We start from the raw sequence: 26,296 nt of genomic DNA, 5'->3' as shown, positions 1-26,296 counted from the left end.
ATCGGTACATCTACTTGGATCATCGGCCATACAAACTGACTGATTAAAATCTAGATAAAGATCTTTTTGCCTTATTATTCTTAATTCGACTTGCAGTTTTAAATAGAAACCAGTGACTTTTACAGTATCGAACGTGAAAAAGTATTTTTGCAAATTGCCGTCGTAGCAGCTTTTCGAAAGTAGTCTCTATTTGCCAAGTCTTACGCCACTTTAACCCCTTATTACTCACAGTATAATAATGAACCGTCAATTAATTCATGTATTTAAGTAGTATATAGTAGAGTATTTATTTAATTTAACACTTCCATAATTTATTTAAATATGATATTTACAATTAAAGTGTTGATTGCTTAAACTACTACGTTAATATACAGCATATGGCAAAAATTTAATACCTCGGTAATTTAACTAAAAATAAATTATAAATTTGATAAACACATAATTCAAATAAATTAACTAATTTCATAAACAAAAATTGCTTAAGTTGCACGATTTGAAGTGGATTAACTACTTACGATACTGTGGAAAAAATATGCAAAATTTCAATGCATAAATTCAACAAAGTAATACTTTCATTTGCGTGTAAGCAAAACTTATTACATATTATTAATTAATCTCATTTAATTGCACTTAGTATAAAAATAAAATATAGTATTTGACTTTTCAATTATTGCAACAACATTTCACTGGTTCGAAATTACCGTACATGGCGCACAGCAAAATATTTATCTCGGCACCAAGTCAATATAGCCGTTGGGACGCATCATTTGATGCGGTGAACCATAGAACGACTGATAGCTACTAATGCCGTAAGCGTTTGCCGCCGCCGTGGCCATCGCTGTTGGGCTGCCAGCCGTTGTGGCAGGCGACTGACGCATGTGGCTCGTCACCTTCAGCTTATCATAGGGATTCCCATAGCCGCTGTGATAGTGCTGATGATGATAGATCGCACCGAAATTGCTGTTCTCACTTGCATATGGCTGTGCAATCGACGAATAAATATTCGCGGCCATCACCTGTGAGTGCGGCACATGAGGCGACTGCGTCACCGCCGTCGACATCATCTGGCTCTGAGCGGCGGCGGCGGCACTGAGATTCATATTTAAGTGTGTGTGATGTGTGTGGGCGGCATGTGCATGCGCTGTGGGCATAAGTCCGCCAGCATTGGACGCACTGCCTGTGCCATTGTGAGCGGCCACTGTGGCATGTGTGTAAGGACTCACTCCGGCGGGTGTCGTAGTATTGGTGCCTGCGGCGGCATGATCCAGTTTTGGAGAGATGCTGTGCTGGCCGTGATTATGATGGTGATGATGATTGTGAAGATGGTGACCACCTCCATTGGTTGATGGCATTAAACCATTGCTTATATGGTCGTTTGCGCTGCCGCTGCTGCCGCCACTGGACAGACATTGTTGGTAGCTCAGCAATTCGGGTGATGTATTGGCAGTGATTGGGGCGCTGGGCGAATCGTTTACTGGTTGAATCACATGTGCGGAGATCAATGCGTTCTGTTGGTTTTCCAATTCAGCCACTGCTGCAAGAAGAAGAGTATGAGAAGTGAAGCAACATGTGGAGGGAAAAATTAATTATGAATTGTGTTAAATGCAAGTGTTGATAGATTTACGTAGAGTCGCTGAAAGTGCTTTACTGTCAGGGGGAATATACTCATTTAGTACTTGTATATGGCCACAAATATTATACGAAAATATGCGCATACGAAATGTAAATTCAGTTATTTTATTTTTACACTAGGGTGGATTGGAAATATTTTGTACTATTAATATTTTTTTTTTGTTAAAATTGAAAACACTAAATAATTATGTTTGATAGCGCCAAAAATATATCATTGTATACGTAGTACTTATTGAACTCAACCTTATAATTAATTTCGTCGTTTTTATTTATGGCAAACAATAAAAACCGATAACGTTTAAAGATATGTACCTTTATTCAGATCGTTCGGTCTTTATTACAGCTATTTCTTTAGTGATTACCCCATGCCAAATTTTTTGACATTATCTATTAAAATAAAATAATTTTCCATACAAGCACTTCATTCCAATCGTTCTGTTCGTATATCAGCTATATTCCATAGTGGTCTGATATCGGCAGCTCTAACAAATGATTAGCTTCTTGGAGAGAAAAGGTTGTGGGTAGAATTTCAGATCGATATCTAAAAAACTGAGGTGCTTGTTTTAATATTTATAAACTCTAGCGGTATATAAATATATAAAAAAAAAATGTTGAAGTTTTATTATAAATACGTAAAGACCAATATAACCTATTCAGAGTATAAAAATAGTTTATTACCCCTTATTACGCAATATTTTGAAAGATCTCCTCAAAATCATAGAAATGTGGATTATACATATGTATTTTTTGAAAAGGGACATCTTGGGGACTGCGTTATAGTAATTAATAAAAATACTTAGATCTATAAAAACATATAAAATCATTATTTTGACAATATAAACTGTTCAGCATAAATTTTGCTTCGTACCATCTGATCAAATTTGAACCGGATTGTCAAAAAATGACATTTTTACATTCCTTAATACAAATCCTTATTATCGCCGTCAAAATAGACTTCTGAGACAATAAAAGCATGCCAATGCTTATTCCCCTTTTCATGCATTGGTTATAAACCTCGGCTGAGATGGCTTTAAATGCCTTAACAGAACTTTGGTTTTTTCGGTGTCGTCTCATTTTTGAAAAGTCTTTCTCTAGATTGTTGAACAGTTCGATGTCATATTGTTTAACCCACGTATACCAGTAATATTGCGTTTAATAAATATAGCGTCCTCATCTACCTTATCAAGAACCTTTATAAGACCTCCATCCGACGTGTTTTTTGCAGAAGTTTTAACTAAAGGGTAAGCCATTTCGAGGTTTCCTACTTTTTTTAAATAAAAAGCACAGAAATTTCAAATTCAATGGGGAATTTTTATTATCATTCGAAAGAACGTGCTTTGGGATTTAGTTTTGAAGATTATATCTTTCAAATGTTGGCCGCGGCAACTTCTCTGAGGGACCAATTTTTGATGACTCGTTCGACGGCGAATGATACGCTTGAATTTTTGCTCAAAGGCCTGAAACGAAGCGGTCTTGGCCGCATAGACTATAGATATCCCCACAATAAAAAGTCTAAAGGTGTGATATCACGTGATCTTGATGACCAATTGGCCGGCCCAAAACGTAAAATTATCTGCTCACCGAAGTGTTCTCTCAATAAATCCTTTGCTTGATTGATTACTTTCTTCAGCCACCCCGAGTTATGAATTGTAACACTGGATTTCTGGGACTCTTGTTATTTTCTATTAGCTTTTAAAGTTATGAAGCTTAGGCTAGTGTTTAAAAAATTTGAAGACATAAATACCGCATGTGGAAATACTTTTACAGCATAATTTTTGGTTAGTAGTCTAATTTTTCTTGATGAAACCGGAAAATATTCCCTTTAGTGTGATATATTCAAAAGAATTCAAAAATAAGATTTAAATATTTATAGTTAGTAGAATATATTTTTAATTTCAACGATACTTTTTTTCGCACTTATGAAAAAAAAAAAATAAAATCCTAACGAAAGTGGTAAAAATCTATGCCACCCTAATGTAAGCACATTTTTAAACTGTGATTATAAAATTATTATGTTAATGCATTACCTAAATTTACATCCTTGCTGTTGGCCTTCAATTGTTGTTGCTGAATGTGCTGTTGTTGTTGCTGCTGGTGGTGGTGATGATGCTGAGCATTGTGATGCTTCATTCTAGCCTGACTTTCTTGGCTCATCTGAGACATGCCCATAGGGCCAGAAGTGCTGTAAACCAAAAATAAAATAATATATATTGATGTAAATAATGGCAAATGCATTGAAAATTTTACTCGAGTAAATTTATATTTATATAAATAATTTTTTTGCCATAAATATTAATCATATATACATATGTATGTACATAGAATGCTTTTAACAAATATTTATTTGCGTTATACTACTTGTATGTACGTTCCTATGGTAAAAAAATATTTATATTCAATTTTGCGCGTTTTCTCCATTTTAAATATTTTTGGATTTCCATTTTTTCGGTCAAGTACTTGTTTTGTATACAATATACAAATTGCTATTTTTTTATCGAATAAATATTCTACTCAAATAATTTTTTTCAAGAAATTTGAATAAAATAAAAGAATAACATATTTTTATCTTTTTGTTTACTTCTCAGCCAAGTACCCTAATTTCAACCTCTATCAATCAACTTCTTTCTCTGCCGCTTTTTCATCTCTTACATACACGGCGTCTCCGTCAATTGAAATTTGAAATTTTGTTTATATTTGTCCTCAAAAAATGCTACATTCCTTGCGCTTCCCATTCATACATACATACATACCACAAATACACCAAACTCTGCTTCTAATCAGAACAAATGCATATTTTTTTTATAGTTTTCTATAAGTGGTTTGATGTACGATTTTTTCATTACAAAAAAAAAACAAAAATTGTTCTGCATTTCTTGGAATTACTTAAGACTTGTTTACACACATACATACATAGATATTTAGAAAACGGCAACATTTAAAATATGATGAGTCTGATTTTGAAAATGATTTGTTTGATTTAGATCTCAGTGTTTTATTTATATTGCCGCACACGCCCTTCTCACCCACATGTCTCATATGTTTGTGTAGCTGTATGGCGGCGCACAGTGTCAAAGAACATGTTGCACGATGCCCTTTTCGACGTTGCACTAATCCACTTGCCCGGCGTCGTCATTGTGTCTGATGTTTCCTCGCGTCTTTTTCTCGTATTTAATGTGTAATTAGGTCAAGTTATCAACACAAAACAAAAATCATATCATAAACAATGTTTTATTGCAGGAAAATTATGTGCTTAAATGATATAAATGTTCTCGATTACATATCTACACACATAAAGCAAGATCAGTCTCATATTTTCTGCGTTTTATGCATGCAAGATTACAAGTATTTTACTTCTCATCTCTTGTATTCGTACATACAAGTATATAAATATATAAGTATCTTTAAAACTGCCTGTTGACACTTCATTTTAACATATTTTATGTTTAATAAATCAAGTACTTACACATCATTAGTTCCATCATCTCGGAAACCTTTGGCGAAGGGATTACTGACAATTTTCAGTTGAGTAACCTGAAATGTATTAAACAAAGCACAGTATGTTTTTAAAGTTTGAGAATTATTGCTAATACATATTGTATTTATATATGTTTATAATATTTTTAATTTTTTTTATACCTAAAAATTTACTTTCCATATCATTATCAGATTATTGACTGAAATTCAAATGCTTAAACAGTATAGAACAATTTGGTTTCCTTCAAATGAGCATATTTCTATGTTAAAATTTCGAATGATTGAAATGATCAAGTAAGGGGTTAATCTGCAAGTACAATATTTAGACCAGAATAAGTGGTGCTATGATTCACAGAATTTCAATCATGGGAATAGAGTAACCGGAAAAAATTGTTAAACCCATTTCCCACGACAATTTCTATGAATCTTAATAACAAAAAAACCGATTGGGCAGAGCAAAAAAAAATTTAAATGAGCTCGCCTTATTATGTCTTCAAATGAATGGAAATGGATTTCACCTCCTCTTTGTCGTGTTTATCCCTCTGCTGACCGAGATAAAAATAGCTAAACGACTAGAGAACTATGTCAAAAGTGCATATGTAAAAATCTTTACATACATTAACACTTTCCGTAATTCAAAATTTGGTAAGGTTTACCCGAACGAAAAGGAGCAGGAAGGCTCTGTTATGGCAGTGAAAACCTTAATCTAAATATTGCAACCATGTCTGTTCTAGTGATTTAACGCTTGAATTCAACCTTTTTAACATTATAACCCACAACATTGGATTCTTAATACATTTTCCCTTTGCTAAAATAGATAAAATATGTTCTATGAGGCGGTCAATTGACTGGGCCATTTCGTGAGATAACACTTTCAACAAACTTGGCTTTCAATAAATCGATTGTGACATTCGCTGTGTGGCTTGTGGCGCCGTCCTGTTGGAGCTACATATTGTATTGTCCCAGTCCAAACCATCCAATTCGGACCAATAATATACGGTTACCACTGAGCGGTAGCGATTCCCTTTCACAGTAACGTGCCGGTCTTGATCATCACGGAAGAAGTACGGCCCAATCACCGCCAGCCCATAAAACGCACCAAACCGTAATTTGTTCAGATTTTTTCAATTTGATCTTATAAGACAAGATAAGGCCAAGATCTTTTCGCAAAATTCGGCACAACGGTCACACAGAGATGCTCAAAGCTTGGAAGCGACTTGTGAGAGACTCATTTGGGCCTTCCTCAATTGATACATTAGCGGCAGCAATATTCTCGACATTACCGGCACTTCTTTGTCTCACTGGCACGGGAACATTTTGTACTGCGCCTGTAGATTAAAATTTTTCCCCTAGACTGACAATTGTTGAACTGACAGGACGATTATGACGACCATAAATTGGACGTAGCGCTCAGAAAATTTTAATAATTTCGACTCATTGTTGTATCGTACATTTTTCATGATGAAATAGCAAATCTTACTGAAGAGAAATGTCATAAGAGCGGGAAAAATATGGCGTCGGTTGCTGTTCCTATTAGTCTACTTTTGTAGCGTCCCCATTGAAAAATCCATTATATGTATTATATAAAGAATCAGCGTGATGACCGATTCAGCGGTTTAGCCATGTTTGTCCATCTTTGCGTCTGTCTGTATATACACAAACAAGCCTCTCAGTTATTGAGATATCAATTTCACACACGTCTTTCTCGTACCAAGAAGCTGCTCACTTGTCGAAACCACCGATATCGAACGACTATAGCATATAGTTGCCATACAAACTGACCGATCCAAATAAAGTTCTTCTATGAAAACTGTTTCATTCGTGGTAGATAACGGTTTTTCTTGTTTTTTTCTTATTTCCAAAATTCATATGTGTAAAAGCAAACGATACCAAAGTGAGAACGAGTGATTGGTTGTCTTAAAAATTCCTAGTCGTTTATAAATACATACATACAATAAACTTGAGTGGTGTATACAAATCCATATAAATGTAGCTCAAGCTAGACAAATGTGTGTATTTCAAATTATCGAAATAATGATTGCAATAAATTATTCCGCGCAATAAGTAAGGCAAATTGTAAAAAAAAAGGAATTAGCAAAGGCAACAACATATGTAGAAAAAGAAATAATAATTGTACAAATGGCTAAAACATATGTTGCCAATGGCTTCTGGTTGTGCCTCGCAGCGCGTAAAAGTATGCAGACATACGAATATAAAATTTGAGCACTTGAAGGAATTCAAATATCTTTGAATAAATAGGCAAGAAATTTGATGGAAATATTTCTGCGTGTTTCACATACAAACGTACAAAAGCTTAATAGAATTACTCAAAACTATTTTGCTTCAGAATCTGTTCGAATTTTGCAGCATTTATTAAATTTATTCCGATGATGAACTGAAATTGGATGATAATTTCAATACCAGCTATCAACATTCCTTTAGACATTTTTGGTCAAACTTCTAAAAGCTTCTCTCCAGGAATATGAGATTTCGGCACTTTTTAATGAGATTTTTGCTTGAATTTCAAACACAAATAATAATTTTAGACTTACACGCTGATTCTGATAGGCAGTGACGGCAGTAAATGATGTCTCCGGGAAGATGAATGTGCGGAAGTGACTCGAATGCTCATTCTCGTCCAATGAATTATTTTTCGGTGGCAGGTAAACGATGTGAAAACGTGGCTGATATCTGTGCATAGAATTTAATATTATCTGAAATTGAAAAAATTATAATTTTTTTTTTTTGAAAATTTTTTTTTTTTTAATTTCGTTGTAAGAAGTATTAAATTTGAACCCTTAAAGTTTTTGAATGGTATGAAAATGTATTTGTACATAGTAGTATTAGGCAAATTTATAGACTAGTTGTTAAGAATAGTGGTAATTTAGTTTCATTTATTTGTCTAACTCATTGTTGAGAGATCCATTTATAAGGTAATCGGACAGAATGATTAAATCATCCTATTAATTAGAATTTTGAACTAGGGGAAGATACAAAGCCATTTCAATTATTTGGTCCAAGGTCACACTGTGATCTTTAATGAGACCCATTTCTGTCTCAATGGGTATATAAACAAGCAAAATTGCTGCATTTAAGACGAAGAGTAAATTGAAGAGATTCAGAGGTGCACATCATCCAGAAAAAACAACAGTTTGTTGTCGTTTGTGGACCAGTGGAATTCAGATTTGTCAAAAGTACGATCTATAATGTACAAAAGGTCCGAATAAAACTACTCAATACATATCTAAGAAATAAATTCGCAAAAAAATATTTTTCTACCTTAAAACCACCTTAATATGCAATCTCTTTATTTGCCTTCATTATTTTGAGGATATACAAACCACTGAAAAATGTAGTGAGTCATACACTGATTGGCACATTCCGGTATAATAATATTGCAATAAATAATTTTTCAAAAATTTTCACAATTTAAAATTAAAAGCGAATAGGGAAAAATCGGACCAAATAAATACAAATTGAGAGTGTTAAAAATAAATCAATAAACTATTTAGCTTTCAGCACCCAAGGCGCACTTGCGCGCAAAACAATCAAACAACTGCTATCGACTTCACTAATTTTCCCAAAACGATTTTTATTTCCATTACAAACAAAATTATTTTCGTATGCTCTCCGCACATTTTTAGCGTGTTTATTTGTTTTCGCGGAATTGTGTGCAAAAGTTTTGTATGTTTGTATGTGATGGAAATTCCAGTTCACCAAGCGGCAACTATGCGGAAAACAAATGGCTGTCAGCCATTAAATCGTGGCGGCCGAATGTGTACGACTCATGCAACAGCAGGCGTATAAATCTTTCAAGCCTACTCAACAAATATTTACAAATGTACATGCGAGTGTATGTTTGTATGTAGTTTGGCACTTACATGTCCATTTTCGTCCAGTTGATTATTGGTCAATTTGAGTTTGTCAAATAAAATGATTTGCTTCATCCAATTAGCACCAGGCGCTGGCGAATCGGGGTGCACGTGTATGCGTGGCGGGGAGATGGGGTCTGCTTTGCCAGCGACTACCCAACTTGAACTGTAATTAAATGAAACAAATATTAATTATTAGCATTTATGCCGCGATAGTTATCTTCTTCAGATCTCTCAAGCGTTACTCACTTGTGGAATGCATAGCGATAGCGTTTGTCATCGACTGGCACAAAGTCCATCATCATTATATAGGTCGCTTGCGGATCCAGCCCACCGATGCGCACCTGAAATGTTGGAAACATGCGTCGACCTGTCTTTGTGACAATCATCTCAGTGCCTTGCTCATGGAATTTATCCCACAAAGCCTTCGTCTCCAGCACCACCACGGCCTGTGCTAGCGTGGGATGCATTGGCTCCTCCTGTTGGTATAGGAAATTGAAAATTTAATTGTTGATTGTTTCACACATTGTTGCGGTTTAGTCGGTACTTACACTTTTGTTGTTATTGTTGTTGTTATTTGTTGTCGCTTCCTTTTTGTTGCTCTTATATTTTTTGCCTTGTGTTGTAATACTGCTGTTGCCATTGTCGTTGCTATTGCTATAACTAGTGTTGTTATTATTGTTGTTGCTGCTGCTGTCTGAACAACTGCTGCCCGTGTTGCTGCTAATACTGTTGCCACCACTACTATTATTGCTCTGCGTCTCTAAATCTGTCATTTTGGCATCGATGTGCTCCAGCGGTTTATATGAACTGCGATCTTTGCCAGCGGTTTGTATGCAGGCTGTTTTCGAATAGAAAATATTTTTATCTGTCATAATTATTTTACTAAATTTTTAGTGTGAATTTAATTTACTTTCCTATTTAAATTACAATAGTTTTTCTTTAACATTTAAAAAAAAATTTTAAATTATTATTTAAAGGAGATATATATTTTCCCAAAGTTTCAAACTAATCGCAATAAAAATGCAGGAGATAGACTCTTTGGGAGAACCGTCCGTCGGGCTAGACCGGTCGGTTAATTTAGTCTTTGATCATATTTTTCTCGAAACATCGTTTTCAAAGGAGTTAATCCACGTCAAAAGTTGTAAAAAATAATTGAGCGAAAATGTTCGCGATAATATTTTATCTTATGTGCCAGTTGAATATTTTAAGTTACTGTAAACAACATAAATTTCTCGCGAGTACGTTCGAATGATTTTGGGTATGAACCGCGTTCTTGCTATACTCATTGCAATAAAACTGATTTTTTTTTTCAAAACAAGTACGATTGTAACCAATTTTGAAGCTAAAAACGCAATCAATATTATCGATCAACCACCGTATTCACCAGATTTGGCTCCCTGTGTCTTGTTCCCCAAAATTGAAATTTCCGCTCCGTGGAACCCGTTTTGAGTCGATAGAACAGATTAAACAAAGTTTGCTGAAGGAGGTGTAGGCCATCTCAAAAGTGCCTATGAAAAGTGTACCGAGGGCTGAAAAAATCGTTGGCATAAGTGTATTACAGCTGGTGGGGATTACTTTGAAGACGACAAAATAAATATTAATGAATAATTAAATATTTTCCTTTTTTTTACAATTTCCGGGTACTTTTTGTTACAATGTATAGTCTATATCTATACTTTTTTTTTGTATTCTATTCTTGGGAACCAGGAGGAAGAATAAATAGTTCTAAACACACACAAAAAATTGATTTTTTATTGTTCTGCATAGATGATATATTTTTTAAAATCCTCAGCTTTCTTGAACTGACTGCTTTCAAGGTTCTTAAAAAATAAATGCGTATGTCTCTACATACAACGTGCGTTCCATAGTAAACAGGACTTTAAAAAAAGAACAAATCGGCAAAATCAATTTATTTTATTCAAAATAGTCTCCTTCTGCTTCAATACAGCTTTTTGCACGGTCCAAAAGCATGTCGAACGAGTGTTTTAGCTCGTTGGCCGGTATGGCCGCCAGTATGCCGGTGCAAGCTTTTTGAATGGCCTCTACGTCTGCATAACGCTTTCCTTTCATGGGCAAATGCATTTTTCCGAAAAGGAAGAAGTCGCACGGTGCCATATCAGGTGAATACGGGGAGTGGTTAATGGTTAAAATGTGATTTTTGGTCAAATAATCGGTCACAAGCGTCCTTCGAATGTTGGATTCTGAGCAATTTTTGGTCGTCAGTCAATTTGTGCGGAACAAACCGTGCACACACCTTTCGTAAGCCCAAATGTTCGGTCAAAATGCGATAAATCGATGTTTTGGAGATGTTCAATTCCATTTCCATGAATTTCAATGATGATTTCGGCTGATTTTTGATGAATTCACGCACAGTTTCGATGGAATTTCCGGTGATCACGGATTTTGATTGGCCCACATGTTGATCGTCATTTATGTCCTCACGACCACTTTGAAAACATTGAAACCACTCGTGCACTCTGCTACGGGATAGGCAATCATCGCCATAAACTTGTTTCATCAACGTTTCGGTAAAAGTTTTACCAATTTTAAAGCAAAATTTAATGTTGGCTCTTTGTTCGAAGCTTATTTTCGCACCGATAACACATACATACTGACACCTAAAACGCAATAACTTCACTTCCAATCTATGAAATGTCATGAAATTCTCACTGGACAATCGACAAAAATAGCAGATTCTAACGCATCAGTCGACATACAGATGGCGCCACCAGGAAGCACTAGATTCAAAAAGTCCGGTTTATTTTGGAACGCATCTTGTATATAGGATTCTTTCCTTTTCTACTCTAAGACAATTATTTCTTTTTTATGTTTGACAGAAAAACAATTAGCTGTGCCAAGTGCTAATTGATTTTCGAATTCATTAATCTCGATTTAAAAATAAAAGTATCGGAAAAACGACGCCAAGTAAATGCGACAAAATGACACCAACATTGTCGCAAATACAACCAACTGTTGTAACGGCGATGTAAATATTTATGTAGAGGTACTCGTCGTGCACGAGCAACAATTTAAAATAAGGACAATCGGGGAATACATTCCTATGCCGTGTGCGAGACAATTAATGGTTTGCCGACCTGTTACGGTACAGAGGTCAGCGTGTGGGGCTTTCCCACTTTATACTTACACAGATTTACTTAGTGAGGATGGAAGTGCTTGTAAGCAAGTCAACTGTGTGTAGAGGAAAAATTCATACATATAGTAAATTTATACAAATGTATATGTATGTACGAGTATACATGTATAGTCCGTATATTCTAGAAAACTTTCCGTTGATGCATTATTTTTTAACTAAAAAGTGTATCGCATTTTTTTTCGAATATTTTAGTTTTATTTTGATTGATATCTGAAAAAGATGTAGTGTCATATTTTTTACTAAATCTTCAAATAATGCGGCAAACCAACCCACATGTAAAAATAAGGCTACTTCAGATACATAAAACTTTGGCACAAGTGTGTCAATCGTCGCCTTTCACATCTTGACTCTGCGCGACGGCGTCGCTCAGTGGCTACAATCGTATGCACATACTACATACATACATACATATATGTATATAGACCTATAGCTGTTCACAAAACAAACGAGTGCCCCATACGATAATTAGACTTGCGAAAATCACTCCAATTCATCATATGCCATCTTCATGCGTCTGCATCCCCCTTCTCGGTTTCGATGCAACACTTTCTCGTGTATCACCGCTTCTAGCTACGAAAACCTACGAACGACTCTAGCACAACTTGTGTGTGTACCACCTTCGCGTCACTTGTTTTCTGCCTCTAATTTGTCGTATTTATGGGCGACAAATCAGACATTCAACATGTTGATGTCTTCTTTAACAATCGAGATCACACATGCCAAATTATACTTTTATAGTTTGCCTCTGTACGAATTTGTGCGTGTGTGTGTGTTTGATCGTCCTCCTTTAAATTTTATACGTTCGTACCGCTTAAAGTGATATAAATCAGGGAAATATATTACAAACGTAAACATAAACATTCGCTCTGATGCTGGCAATTTATGTTGAACATTGCAAAACATTTTTAAAAAATGATTTATGTATTTAATTGTAGCGCAGCAGAAAGTGAAATTCCAACAACAAAAAGGGCTGGTAGTCGGCACCATTGCCACCATTGGTGTAAAATTTTTGTTTGATTGTCTATCGGTAGTAGCATATTTTTGCATCTGGTGAGTGAGTAAATATGTACAGATTCATCAACAGAAGTTTCAAAAGATCGCAAATTCCTTTCGATTATCTTTATAAATATGAAAAATGTTTCATAATGAAAAGTGGAAATAGCATATTTATTCCAATACTTTAATTTCAAGAGAGTATTTTTGGATAATAACACTTCTGGTGGCGAGCGCACATTTGTAGAGAAACGTATTGAATTTTTTGTGCAGTGGATGATCGTCTGTGGTTAATAAGAGAGGTGCCTAAATTTACTCCACTTAACCTGAGTACCGTTGTTCCACGTACCAGCGTCCAACTAAAATTAAATTAGTTTCTTTACAAAAACGGATAAATCGCCTGCCATACTCGGACTTTTCGGAGGCGACTTAAGATTTGTAGAAACCTTTTGACCCAATACTAGTCGAGCAAGGGTCTATTAAAAGAGCGAGTGTACTAACACATCATTGGAAGTCGATGCAGAAAATTTGACCCGTACTAGCTCTTCTAAACTGTTATGATAATGGAGGCAGTAATAGCCTTTCTGGTCGAGGAGTATTTTTTATAATAATAATACATACATATGTATGTATAGACCATAAACTCAATGGGAAAGAAATAACATTTTTTTTTGAATATACACCCACAAGAATCGACAAATCTTTCTAGCCACTTTGCATGATATAAACAACCTTTGAGTCGAATTAAGATTTCATGACCATGTTCATCTGGATTTTGGTCCGACACTTCGAAAGGCAGTTAAATGCCATAGTGGTCGGATCTAAATATGTTTGGAAAATGTGGCGTTGCTATATATGCCAAATTTCGTGAACATGTTTTGTCAACTGGTTCTGTTATATGGAACCTTTGTAACCAAATCCATTCTGACAAGTTATAATCGTTTCAAAAACAATTTTTACTTTTCGTCTTAGGGCATTTCCGATGGGATTCTAGGTTAGGTCTTCCTCCATACACTAGTCTCTTAAAACTTATAAATCTACCTTATTTTATGAGATGTAGAGAAAGGCTTGGGGTTATATTCTTAGTAAATTCTGAATGGAACAGTTAGCAGTTCTTTCTCCTGTCTGAAGTTTATTTACGAGGCAGTTTATAGACCCTTACTGATAAATCTTGCGGATCAAAGAACCAGATTGCTTTCTATCAATAAATAAATCGTTTGTAACGAATTTTAAATCTTAGTTGTTGAAATTTTTGTATATTTTTGTAGATCTCGACGCTTAAAAACTCTCTTGCCTTACACTTCGCGTCTGTTGGACGAAAAGAGGGTAATCGTGGGGTTATAATAATAAATAGAAATTTGTTCCATACTAGTTCGCGTATACACCGACATACATATATGGCTAAATCACTTCAACTTGTCACGCTGATCATTTACCTATATGTATACCTTATAAGATCTGACGTAACTTCGTGGTAAACTTAATATAATCTGATCAAGGTAATGTTGAAAGTTCTCTTAGAAGTAGTTCCAAAAACTATATGACCTTTGGGAAGAACTGCGACTTCTTATCCATCAGGTTATTATACACTTTCGGCAGTAGACTTTAATTGCAATTTAGAATTGTCTCAAAAACTTGAAAGCCTTCTTTTGCCATAATGTCATCACTAGAAAGTTATCATCTAAGTTTTTCCAGTTCTCGAAACACTTTTCCGAAGTACTTTTTGGGATGGCCTTCAGCAGTTTCAGCGAATTTTGTTTTATCCCTTCGATCGACTGAAAACGGGTTCCACGGAGCGGCAATTACAGTATGGGTAACTAGAAAAATCACACGGAGCCAAATTTGGTGAATATGGTGGTTGATCGATGAGATTCATTGCGTTTGTGACTTTAAATCTTTTTATAAATATTCAGCTTTATCGGGACGTGTCAAGCAAGAACTCGTTTCATGCTCAAAATATCCATCGAAATCATTCGAACGGACTCGCCAGAAATGGGGAGCTCTCGTGTTATTTCTCTAACACTTGTCTGACGATTTTCAAGCATCGTATCTTTGACTTTTTTAATATTTTCATCAGTTAAAGATTTCGAAGATCGTCCAGATCGAGCCATTGTCTTCCACGATCTCTCGAGCGTCTTTGAAGGCTTTGTACTACTCGTAGGCTTGTGTTTTTGATAAAACTGAATCACCGTAAGCGTTTTTCAAATATTCCAAACGATTCCGCATACAAAATTTGGTTAGAAATACAAAATTTGAGACAAATTCCTTGTTCTATATTTTTATCCATTGTAAAAATCGCAACGCACTACTGAGGTGTACCGACTTAAGCAACTGCTGTAAACAAAGTTGTTGACAGATCGCGCTCATATTTGGCTTAGTAATTAAGGTCCTACCAACATAGAAAAATACATTTTTTTGAAATTTTATTTACCAGGGGATTTTAATTACAATTTCCGGGTGCTTTTTTGTTCCAAGTTATTTGAATATATGTATATGTAAACACCGTTCCATTTAATATAGAATCGATCCGTATGTCGATCAAACTTGTATAATTTATTTGGTTGAGCTGAATATTCTATTTTCTACTTTACTATTTATATCTAAAATATATAGGCTATATTGGCTTAATAATAAAATATGTATATACTTATATATTTCATTTTATCCATCTATTACCTTCGATCTGTTTCATCGGGCTCAGCCCTCCGGTGTATGGGGTTGCCCAATAATCGGTTGTGTAGCAACCATAATCTGCAATGTTGGTACTGAGACCACCGTTATCCATAAACGACATTGTGGAAACCATTGCGCTGGCACACTCGTTGGGTCCCATAAAATTCGTAACGGGTCGTCGATAAATAGCCTGATGCATAACAAAGCTAAGGATTTCCAAAGTAAAACACGAATAAAAATTGGTTTACCCAAATAGCAGGTCGCACTTGTCAGCTTACACTTTCTAACAATCAATTGCAATTCAATTGTTTTAAACGGAATTTGATAAATCTAATTTGATTTCATTTCAATTGATTTCTTTGAATAATTTTCACACTTAGTTTTTCGCGCACTTGTCAAATTATAACAAAATTTCGATTACTCTTCGGTGCGAATGAAGGTGTATAAAGTATGAAATTGAGAGTACATCATTTCACACAGAAAACACAATAAAAATGTCGAAAACGGAATTTGCCAATTACACTTTTCGTATCATTTGCTTTATTTTTTTTTTATATTCCTGTTTTTTCTTTTTTAAGTTAGTTGGTGTACCTTGTTGCACGCGAAATGTCTAAAGGTGTTGAAAAGTTTCGTGATCCCAAAATATCTCGACTATTTATACGGGACGGCAAAATTGATTCAGCGTTTGGTGGACTTGCGGCAATTTATTATTATTTTTATTTTTTGATGTTAGAGATTCTTCGCACAATTTGTTTGAAATTTGTGTGTTAGGTTTCTCTGCGCACTGCAATAGAACTCAACAGTCGCAATTAATCTTTATAGGAAATCGAATGCGATCAATCAAATAACACCTCTTACAAACACAAATTTGTAGAAATAGCTACAAAGCTAACATATCCATCACACCCGTTTCACACGACCATCGTTGAAGTGTCGATGATTGTTGTGGCGCTACCGAGTTGCGAATTGTATCTTGACACTCTTGTTTTCAGCGCGTTCACCTCTTTAGCGCCGCAATTAAACTTTCAACTAGTCACACCACGTTAAGCGCGAAATGATGGAATCGCTTCTATGGCGCTTCAACAATGTTGAGCCATTCGCTTGACACCTTGTCGACGATATGAATTTAAGAGATGCAAGAAAAACATATATACGCGAAACACTAGAAAAAACATTCGAAAGACCTGCGATTAGTTTGCGGCGCGAAACAATTAAATATGTCTACGTGTGGCGGAAGTTCCGTGTCAAATGTCCGGTTTTGCGTAACGAAATTTCCGATTTCACTTTCCGCATTCACAGTGCGTTCTGTGTAACGAGTTCTAGCAGAATAACGGCACTATCGACATAGATTCAGATTAAAAGGCGCTGTGATGCGCATATCTCGGCTGTTTTTCAGCTGCGTTAAATCGACTAAGCGATCCCCAACAGAAGATCTTTACATAAACCAATGATCGCAGTGTTTGCGTTCTCAAATATTGTGTTGCATACAGCCAAACACACACACAAGTGTACCCTTCGATGTCTATTTATATTTACATATGAGATGTGTTCGGTCGGTGGCAGAGGATCGGTGCGTTGCGGATCAGTCTTACGTTGCCTCTTCGCTTGTTGGAATTGTTTTTAGCGTCTTTTGACTTTTCAACACTTTTCGGTTGGCTAAAATTTTTGAACCAATCAGCGGATCGATATTGCAATTGGTGATTTTCGTTTGCGCCGACGCTGTTTAGCGCCACAGAGAGCGTTAATTTTGAATGAAAAAAATAAATTAGAAACAATCGACTCCAAATAAGTGGTACTATACTGTTTTTTAATAATATGTATTCTAATTATGTTACTAACATATGCCGATACATAGTATAGTTAATAAATTTTAAATTTTTATGATTGGCTGGATATCCAAAAAAGCTTGATGTTTGGATGCCGCATGATTTGACGCAAAAAAAGCTTCTGGACCGAATTAACGCCTGCGATGTGCTGCTGAAACGGAACGAACTCGACTCATTTTTAAAGCGGATGGTGACTGGCAACGAAAAATAGATCACATACGACAATATCAAGCGAAAACGATCGTGGTCGAAGGCTGGTGAATCGTCCCAAACAGTGATGAAGCCGGGATTGACGGCCAGGAGGATTTTGCTGAAGCAGGCGATCGACCAGAAGCGTCCAGAATTGGCTAACAGGAAGGATGTAGTGTTCCACAAGGACAACGCCAGACCACAAACTTCGTTGATGATTCGTCAGAAGCTACGGGAGCTGGGATGGGAGGTTTTATCGCATCCACCATATAGCCCGGACATAGCGCCAAGTGATTACCACCGAACGCTCCTGTTGGTGTAAAGTTGAACTCAAAACAGGCTTGTGAAAAGTGGCTGTCCGAGTTCTTCGCAAATAAGGAGAAGGCTTCTACCAGAGGAATTATGAAGTTGCCGTCTAGATGGAAACAGATTATCGAACGAAACGGCGCATATTTCAGTCATGTCATGTTGTCCAACTTCTTAAAAGAAGCTAAGCTAGAAATGTGATTAGTGTTTACGGTCTTTATGGTAGAAGTCAATCATGATCAAATTTGATTTCGTCGATCTCCTTCTGTCAATTTTGATGTCAAAAATGCACCACGCCGTGAAAATCGTCGACTCCGACTATCTTATAAATACTGTTTCGATTGCCGTGGTCCTAGACTTGGTGTAAACACCTGTTTGTCAGCATTTCAATAAAGTCGGATATTTGGTTCCTCATGGACTGAATTTCGGTCTGGAATCGGTGCTGAAACGCTCGATCCATTTCTAAAACGAACAGGTATTGGTGATGAAAAGTGGTTCACTTACGAAAAAGTCAAGTGAAAACGAAATTGCGATTAGCCAACGCAAACGGTGGCCAAGTCAGTATTGACGATCAGAAAGGTGTTCCCCTACCGCCAAGCTTTTAATTCGGATCTGTACTCTCAATAGTTCAACCATCTGAAGGAAGTAATCGCCCAGAAGTGGCCAGTTTGGGTAAAAAAAAAGAATTGTGTTCCATCAGTACGCATTGATAGTGCCCCGTCAGAAACTCCGGGATCTTTTTTGAGATTTTTTATGCATCCATCTTATAGTTGGAACCGGGCACAGCGATTACTACTTGGTCCTGTCTATGGCGAATGATTTTGCTAGTAAACAATTCGTCTAAAAAGAGACTTGTGATAGACGGTTTTCACAAGCCTCTTTTTAAACGAATTTTTCATCCAGTTTTTTGCCCAATAAGGACGCGGGCTCCTATGACGGTGGCATTATGACAAACCAATGACAACAAATTATCGATTCACGTACACGTACAATTTTAACTATGCTAAATAAAGTCTTCGATTGCTTGAAGTTTAAGTTCAACCGTACCGAGTCGGTTTATTGCTAAGCTGTCTTCTCGAACTTCTGCAACCATGATTTCGTCATCGTATTTAGCATTAGAATTTTTAGTTAATAAAGTATACACATACATATGTCAACAATATATAATATAAGTATAAAACCATATTAAATATAAGAAAATAGCATATATATAATTTGGTTGTAAAATTTTATTTTATTTATTTTTTCAGCTTTCATAAAAACATTTAACTGCGTACGAGGTGAGTCATACCTTTTATATATGTACATATATTGTTAGTAGTTGCATAAAAAAAATTTATTAATAAATCCTTCCACGCTTAGTCAATTAGTATTAGTGTCCATGTAAATGTTACTCACTGTACTTTATGCCGCATCGCTTGTAGCATGAGCACGCAGGTTCTCTCACGATCTCTCTATTCTGCTCTCAAATGCCACTCCGCCCACTAGCTGTTTGAAATGAACCAGAATTTATAACTTGTTATGCTACTATTCGTCACACTGCACAGAGCTTCGTACAGATTTTGCTTCTTAATAGCTCATTGTTAAGGTGCACATGGCCCTTCCATGCTGCTAGTGCAATTGCAAACAATCGAAATTATTGTATTTAGATTATGGCACTGTCTTGCTATAAAATCGAATTACCCCATAGTTTAGACACTAAATTCAAATCTAATTGCAGCAATTGAAATGCCATTTGCATGATCTGGTCGCTACTGCGTGTAGTAAGCAAGGCAGCAGCAACGTACAATCAAAAAGTATTAGAGAGCACTTCTTATACCTGCTCACTGCTGCGGAACCTGTACGCTTTTGGCTATAATTTTCGATTGTGTTCGGTAAACACATTATTCGCTGGCTTGCCGAGTAAACGAATGGCCAATTCACTTCGCTGCGGGTGCTTTGATTATAAAATGGTGTATGTGCGCGTTGGTGGGTACCTGAGCGACCAACAACACCGTGCGAGCCAAGCGATCGCCACAAAGCAATGGCGTAGCAAGGCACTCAGACAATCTGTGGATTCTTAATTACATACTTTGTTTTTGTATTGTTGGTTGTTTCCTCTTTGTTGTTGCTTTCTTTACCTTGTTTTTGTTGAGCAGTCGTTCATTTTGTTCATTTGTTTTTGTGTGTTGTTATTTTGTTTGATGCCAAAATTTAATGCAAGCAGCTTTGTTATAGTTGTTATTCTTATCCCCAAGATTTGTATACTCGTTACAAAATAAGTTTCCAACATTTTCTCTGGCGTAAGTTAGTGCTTCTAGCAGAGTAGATGCACAACGAAAAAAGAAGAAAGAGCAACAAAGTAGTGATCTGGTTTCTGTCATCCACAAAATAATGCAAGTTTGTGATTTTTCTATTAACGTCTGTTTAGCTGTTCTTTATTGTTGCTTGTGGTTCTGGCGTTTGTACCAGACCCTGATGTGCTTCCTTTTGTGTATGTGATTTACCTGAGAGTAGCAATAGGAATTAAATTAACAAATAAAACTACTACATATTCAATTTCTCGAAATTACAGTAATAGGAATTGTTATAAATACCGACACATACATATATTATTACATATACATATGCACATCGATAAATACGAATTATATATTTGATGCGAGAATTGCCTTTTATTCGCCATTACGTCTACCGCTGAATAATTCACAGGTTTATTGTTGTTATTTGGAATACCCAGTTTTTCCTATTCCCTCCTGTTTTTATTGATGTTTGTAATTTTCTAAACACTCGAAAGTATTTGGCTGTTTTTAATCGTCTCGCATCATTTAATTTTATATTTATTAATAGCCAAGCTTTAATTGCATATTTTAACTGTCAATTTGCAGACATAAATTCCTCTGATAAGCACTTTCTTTTAAAGACTCACCAGGTATACATACATGTACATACTCATTTCAGTATAGTGTTTTGTTTTAAATTATGTGGGTTGCGAAAATCTTTTGAAATTTTAAAGATATAATATTTTGAATATATTACACCTATGTATATGAAAATAGTAAATTTATTTACTTAATTTACTTGATAATACTTTTTCACATATTGTTTTACGCCTTAAGTAATACAATGTAGATTAACAAATTTGCTTAAATCGTTATATTTCTTGAAGGGCTTCACTGGAAACACTGAACAAAATATTTACTTTCATTTTTCAAAGTAGTTTCGCTAAAATCAGTAATCCTTCTGATAATTGTAAGAAATTACGATTTCGTCAATTTTCGAAATAAAGTTAGTTGCTTCTCTATCAAATTATTTTTTATATAATTTTAAAGTCAGCGAAGTAGACGGCTCTTCATATTTGATAGATGATAATTCTTAGGAAAAGAAATATACCGATTTCACTCATAAGTACCTCAATAACTGAAAACACACATAAATTGTATTGCATATTTATTAACAAAATTTATTTTGGATAAATTCAATATAAAGGGTGATATTCTCATACTTATTCCTTTATAATATATTAGTACCCTTAGTATATAATTTATATTGTATTGTTTTGCTATTTTTATACCCTGAACAGGGTGTTTTAAGTTTTTAACACCCAGAAGACATAGTCTGAGACTCTATATATGAAGAAGGTGTGTTCCAAAGTAAACAGGACTTAAAAAAAAAACAGAACAAATGTTTTTTTTCGGCAAAATCAATTTATTTTATTCAAAATAGTCTCCTTCTGCTTCAATACAGCTTTTTGCACGGTCCAAAAGCATGTCGAACGAGTGTTTTAGCTTGTTGGCCGGTATGGCCGCCAGTATGCCGGTGCAAGCCTTTTGAATGGCCTCTACGTCTGCATAACGCTTTCCTTTCATGGGCAAATGCATTTTTCCGAAAAGGAAGAAGTCGCACGGTGCCATATCAGGTGAATGCGGGGAGTGGTTAATGGTTAAAATGTGATTTTTGGTCAAATAATCGGTCACAAGCGTCGATCGAATGTTGGATTCTGAGCAATTTTTGGTCGTCAGTCAATTTGTGCGGAACAAACCGTGCACACACCTTTCGTAAGCCCAAATGTTCGGTCAAAATGCGATAAATCGATGTTTTGGAGATGTTCAATTCCATTTCCATGAATTTCAATGATGATTTCGGCTGATTTTTGATGAATTCACGCACAGTTTCGATGGAATTTCCGGTGATCACGGATTTTGATTGGCCCACATGTTGATCGTCATTTATGTCCTCACGACCACTTTGAAAACATTGAAACTACTCGTGCACTCTGCTACGGGATAGGCAATCATCACCATAAACTTGTTTCATCAATTGAAACGTTTCGGTAAAAGTTTTACCAATTTTAAAACAAAATTTAATGTTGGCTCTTTGCTCGAAGCTCATTTTCGCACCGATAACACAAACATACTGACAAAACGCAATAACTTCACTTCCAATCAATGAAATGTTCTGAAATTCTCACTGGACAATCGAGATAGGAGATTCTAACGCACCAGTCGACTTATAGATGGTGTCACCAGAGGCGCTAGATCAAAAGTCCTGTTTATTTTGGAACTTACCTTGTATATACAATACATATATGTACATATAAATGACCAGTTTGATGAGCTCCGTCGATTAACCCCCCAGTTTTTGAGATATCAGTTGCACACCTTTTTTCCCCAAATTGTTTCCCATTTGTCGGAATCGCCGCTGTATGATCAAAAATAAGCCCTTGTATGGACAACTTTTTTTAAAGATATCTTCATAAAATAAAATACTGTCTAGAAGGATATAGGCTTTTTCCTTTTGTATAATATCAAATCAATTTATGAATTAATTGGAATACTGTGCCAACTTACCATATGTTTTGTGAGATATAAACATAATATAATTATTAACAGTGAACTTTTTGTATGATTAGGGGAAAAAAATGTTGGCCTCATGATTTATAACTTTATGAGACTATGTGAAACCCCTAGATGTTCTTTTGTCCATGAAATAAAGCTTCATCTCGCTCTCATACGATTTGACATAACATCAACTCTAAAAAAAGTGAAAAGTTGAAAATGAAAAGCCCAAGAGTTTTTATAGTGTTAAAAATTTATCAAACTATTGGTAACAACAAATTCTTGCGCAACAGTGACTCCTTAAATATTAATTTTAATAAGCACCACAAATTATACACCTACCTTTGTATACTAAAAATGTTTCTCTAAAACATACCACAGTAACATTGTATTGAAACAATCGTTACAATTCTTTAAAAACTTTCAAAATAGGATACTTTGTGTCAGGAGTGAACAAGATTCATGGCGAACGAGGCCTTTGATGTCAAAAAACACACTTTTGCATTGCTCATTCATCAGTGACCTCTTCCCGGTCTTCCAAAGCATAAAGAATTTTTGATGACTCTCGTTTCGTTTAGTCTTGCTATGTAATTCCAACAGTAAACGCCAGTTCTGTTGAAAATAAAGTTCATATACCACAGTAAGTTTTCGAATTGCTCTGCTTGATTTTTTCCTTCAGGTTTTCCTGGAGATTCAAGATCTTAATCAATATATCGAAGGTGATATTCACTTATTTACCATAGTTTCAGTTGAATCTAAATGACAGAATCAAAGAATTGATAACACAATTGGTTGCCAAAAATCTTCGAAGCAGAAATATTATAGATATCTCTTAGAATTTTAGTTCAAGCGGAACTTGGGTACCCGGGTACTTTAATAATCGGAGATGACAAATATATAATACAGGGCTTGTCCGGAAAGTAATAGGACTGGGTCGATTTAAAAAAATGTATTGAACCAATCATTACAATTCTTTAAAAACTTTCTGTGTCGATGCAGCGCAGGCAGCGTGATTTCCAAGCATTGAAGGCATTCTGCAGAATAGCCTTCAGAGCCGAGGTGCATGTGGCTTGGATCAAGAATTCAATCGCGTACCTCTGCTCTACGAACGCTGCAATTTTGGCTTGCACCACTCACAGAAACACGTTGCGCGAAATTGTTTGTCCCGATTTTCCAAGTGCTCAGAGACAACGTTCGTTAGCTAGTAACGCCCTCTACCGTATCCAGTCGTTTCCATTACTTTCCGGGCAAACCCTGAATAACGTAATTGTAACATCTCATGATTTTTTTTAAGAATTTTCTTTATAATGACGTATTAGAATTTCATATACTCGTATGCAATCCGAGCTTAGATTAAAAAAAAAATATTTCTTAAAACTGCAACCGTTTCCATATAACCCCACGCTGCATTCCTTCTTCGCACATTAAAATTAAAGTATATTATGTTTTATTATGCTGGAATTCATTTATTTTCCTGTTGTTTTAAAATAATGCGCAAAAATAAAACAAAAGCGCACATTTCACTCTAATTTGCTGCGGAAGCGTTCATAAGTTCTGCAACTTTTACTTACCATATGTTCATACTCACTTATGGGCCCATAACTCAGTAAATGCTTACAATGTAAAATAATTTTTTCTACTCTCTTATTTTCAAAGCATTTCAATTGCTCACAATTACATTAGTACAAGGCATCCCTCCTTCACGTCAGTGGCACAAATTATTGCGATTTTCGGAAATTTAAGTGCATTTAGTGCATAAATATTTTTCACAACTCGCATAAACTCCAATAAAAGTTCAATAAAGTGGCAGCAACGCAAAAGCGTTGACACATTTATGTAGCGCACATAAAGGCGCCCTTCCGGTACTTCTGTACTCGCATGTGTATGTATGTATGTATGAAACCGAGTATGAGACGCACTTATTAGGGTGGTCGAACACTTTTGTGTTAAAATTTATGTAGGTTTTTTATTATGTGGGTTTTTTATGCCCTTATACAATATATACCTATGTATCAGGTATTTTTATAGAGATTAAAACTTTTAGAAAAATGGCGGAATCTAATAAAATGTTTTTCTAGACAGAAAAAAATAAAATAATAAGAAAATATAACTGTAGGTTGTTTACTAGATTAGGTTATTATGTGAGTTTACAACGGAGTGGAGGTCTTCCTCTTCCATTGCTTCCCCCGGGGAGTACTGCGTAGACTACTTCAGTGCAGGAGTGTTTTCGGCCATTCGGACATGACCTAGTCAGCGTAGCCACTGTCTCTTAATTCGCTGAACTACATATGTCAATGTCGTAGAGCTCATCATTCCATCGACTGCGGTAATTGCCGTAGCCAATGCGCAAAGGTCCATAAATTTTCCGCAGAATCTTTCTATCGAAAACTCGTAACGTCGACTCATCAGATATCGTTCATACCTCTGCATTATATAGTTGTACGAGAATAATAAGCGACTTATAGAGTTTGGTCTTTGTTTGTCGAGAGAGTATTTTACTTCTCAATTGCCTACTCAGTCCGAAGTATCACTTGTTGGCAAGAGTTATTCTGTATTGGGTTTCGAGACTGACGCTGTTGTTTGTGTTAATACTGGTTACAAGATAGGGAGTCGCCTTGTCTGCAACCTTGTTTGGTATCGAACGCCTCTGAGAGGTCCTTTCCGATCCTGACGGAGCTTTTGGTATTGCTCAACATCAGTGTACACAGCTGTATTAGTTTTGCTTGGACACCAAATTCAGATATAGCGGCAGCTCCTTTTCGTGGTGTCAAAAGCTGCTTTAAAGTCGAAGAAGAGGTGATGTCTGTCGATCCTCTTTGTATGGGTCGGTTGAAAGATTTGGCGCATGGTGCATATCTTGTCTAAGCCTGAAGCTATACTCGTAAGGTCCAATCAGTGATACGTATACCCGCCGATAATCTGAATCGCTATCTACTCTAAAAAGACGATGTTACTGGGTTATGCAGATTACATTAACTTCATAGGCCTTAACAGAAAGCCGCTAACGCAACTTTTACAGCCTTGAAAAAGAAGTTGGAAGCCACACAGCCTGACTTCTTTGGAACTACGTCATCGCAGGCAGTTATAAATTTGATAAAACGAAGGGCTTTGGCTACTTAGAAACCTAGCGGCGAAAAAAAATTACGCTCCAAAATTCTCTTATCATTTCCGTGCTATTATATGGTGTAGCAACATAGACGAGAGCGAATCGAGATGAGAAAGCACTTAAAGCAATCGAGAAAACTTGTTTTCGTGACCGATGAGTACGGAAAAAGATGGAACCACGAATTGTATAAGCTCTACGGTGACATGAATATAGTTAAGCGCATAAAATCCAATGACCATACTTTAGCGAAA

The 26,296-nt window shown here is 35.8% G+C and overlaps 2 protein-coding genes across 3 annotated transcripts in view; one reads left to right on the top strand and one right to left on the bottom strand.

Annotated features, from left to right (window-relative positions):
* LOC105222775 (uncharacterized) overlaps positions 1 to 26,296 on the top strand; it is a 112,649-nt gene that overhangs the window by 61,537 nt on the left and 24,816 nt on the right. The window contains exon 15 of the transcript XR_007422469.1: positions 19,373 to 19,402. The gene's annotated coding sequence lies outside the window, so the exon portion shown is untranslated. The remainder of the gene's footprint in view (positions 1 to 19,372; positions 19,403 to 26,296) is intronic.
* On the bottom strand, positions 270 to 17,312 carry LOC105222788 (T-box transcription factor TBX1). 2 transcript variants are annotated; one of them, XM_011200261.4, is made up of 8 exons: positions 15,805 to 17,312; positions 9,530 to 9,819; positions 9,228 to 9,457; positions 8,988 to 9,144; positions 7,659 to 7,820; positions 5,096 to 5,163; positions 3,660 to 3,814; positions 270 to 1,531 (listed from the first exon to the last, which is right to left on the bottom strand). In XM_011200261.4, exons 1-8 carry the CDS (start codon positions 15,998 to 16,000, stop codon positions 726 to 728), a joined length of 2,064 nt encoding a protein of 687 aa, XP_011198563.2. In that variant the 5' UTR covers positions 16,001 to 17,312; the 3' UTR covers positions 270 to 725. The 2 variants fall into 2 exon arrangements, with proteins under 2 accessions (XP_011198563.2, XP_011198562.2); XM_011200260.4 differs by having other exon boundaries at positions 270 to 1,534; positions 15,805 to 17,311.

This window comes from Bactrocera dorsalis, chromosome 4, assembly GCF_023373825.1.
Source record: "Bactrocera dorsalis isolate Fly_Bdor chromosome 4, ASM2337382v1, whole genome shotgun sequence".
In the NCBI taxonomy this organism is placed as follows: Eukaryota; Metazoa; Arthropoda; class Insecta; order Diptera; family Tephritidae; genus Bactrocera; species Bactrocera dorsalis.
The sequence above is the reverse complement of the archived record's forward strand: the minus strand, read 5'-3'. Positions and strand labels throughout refer to the sequence as shown.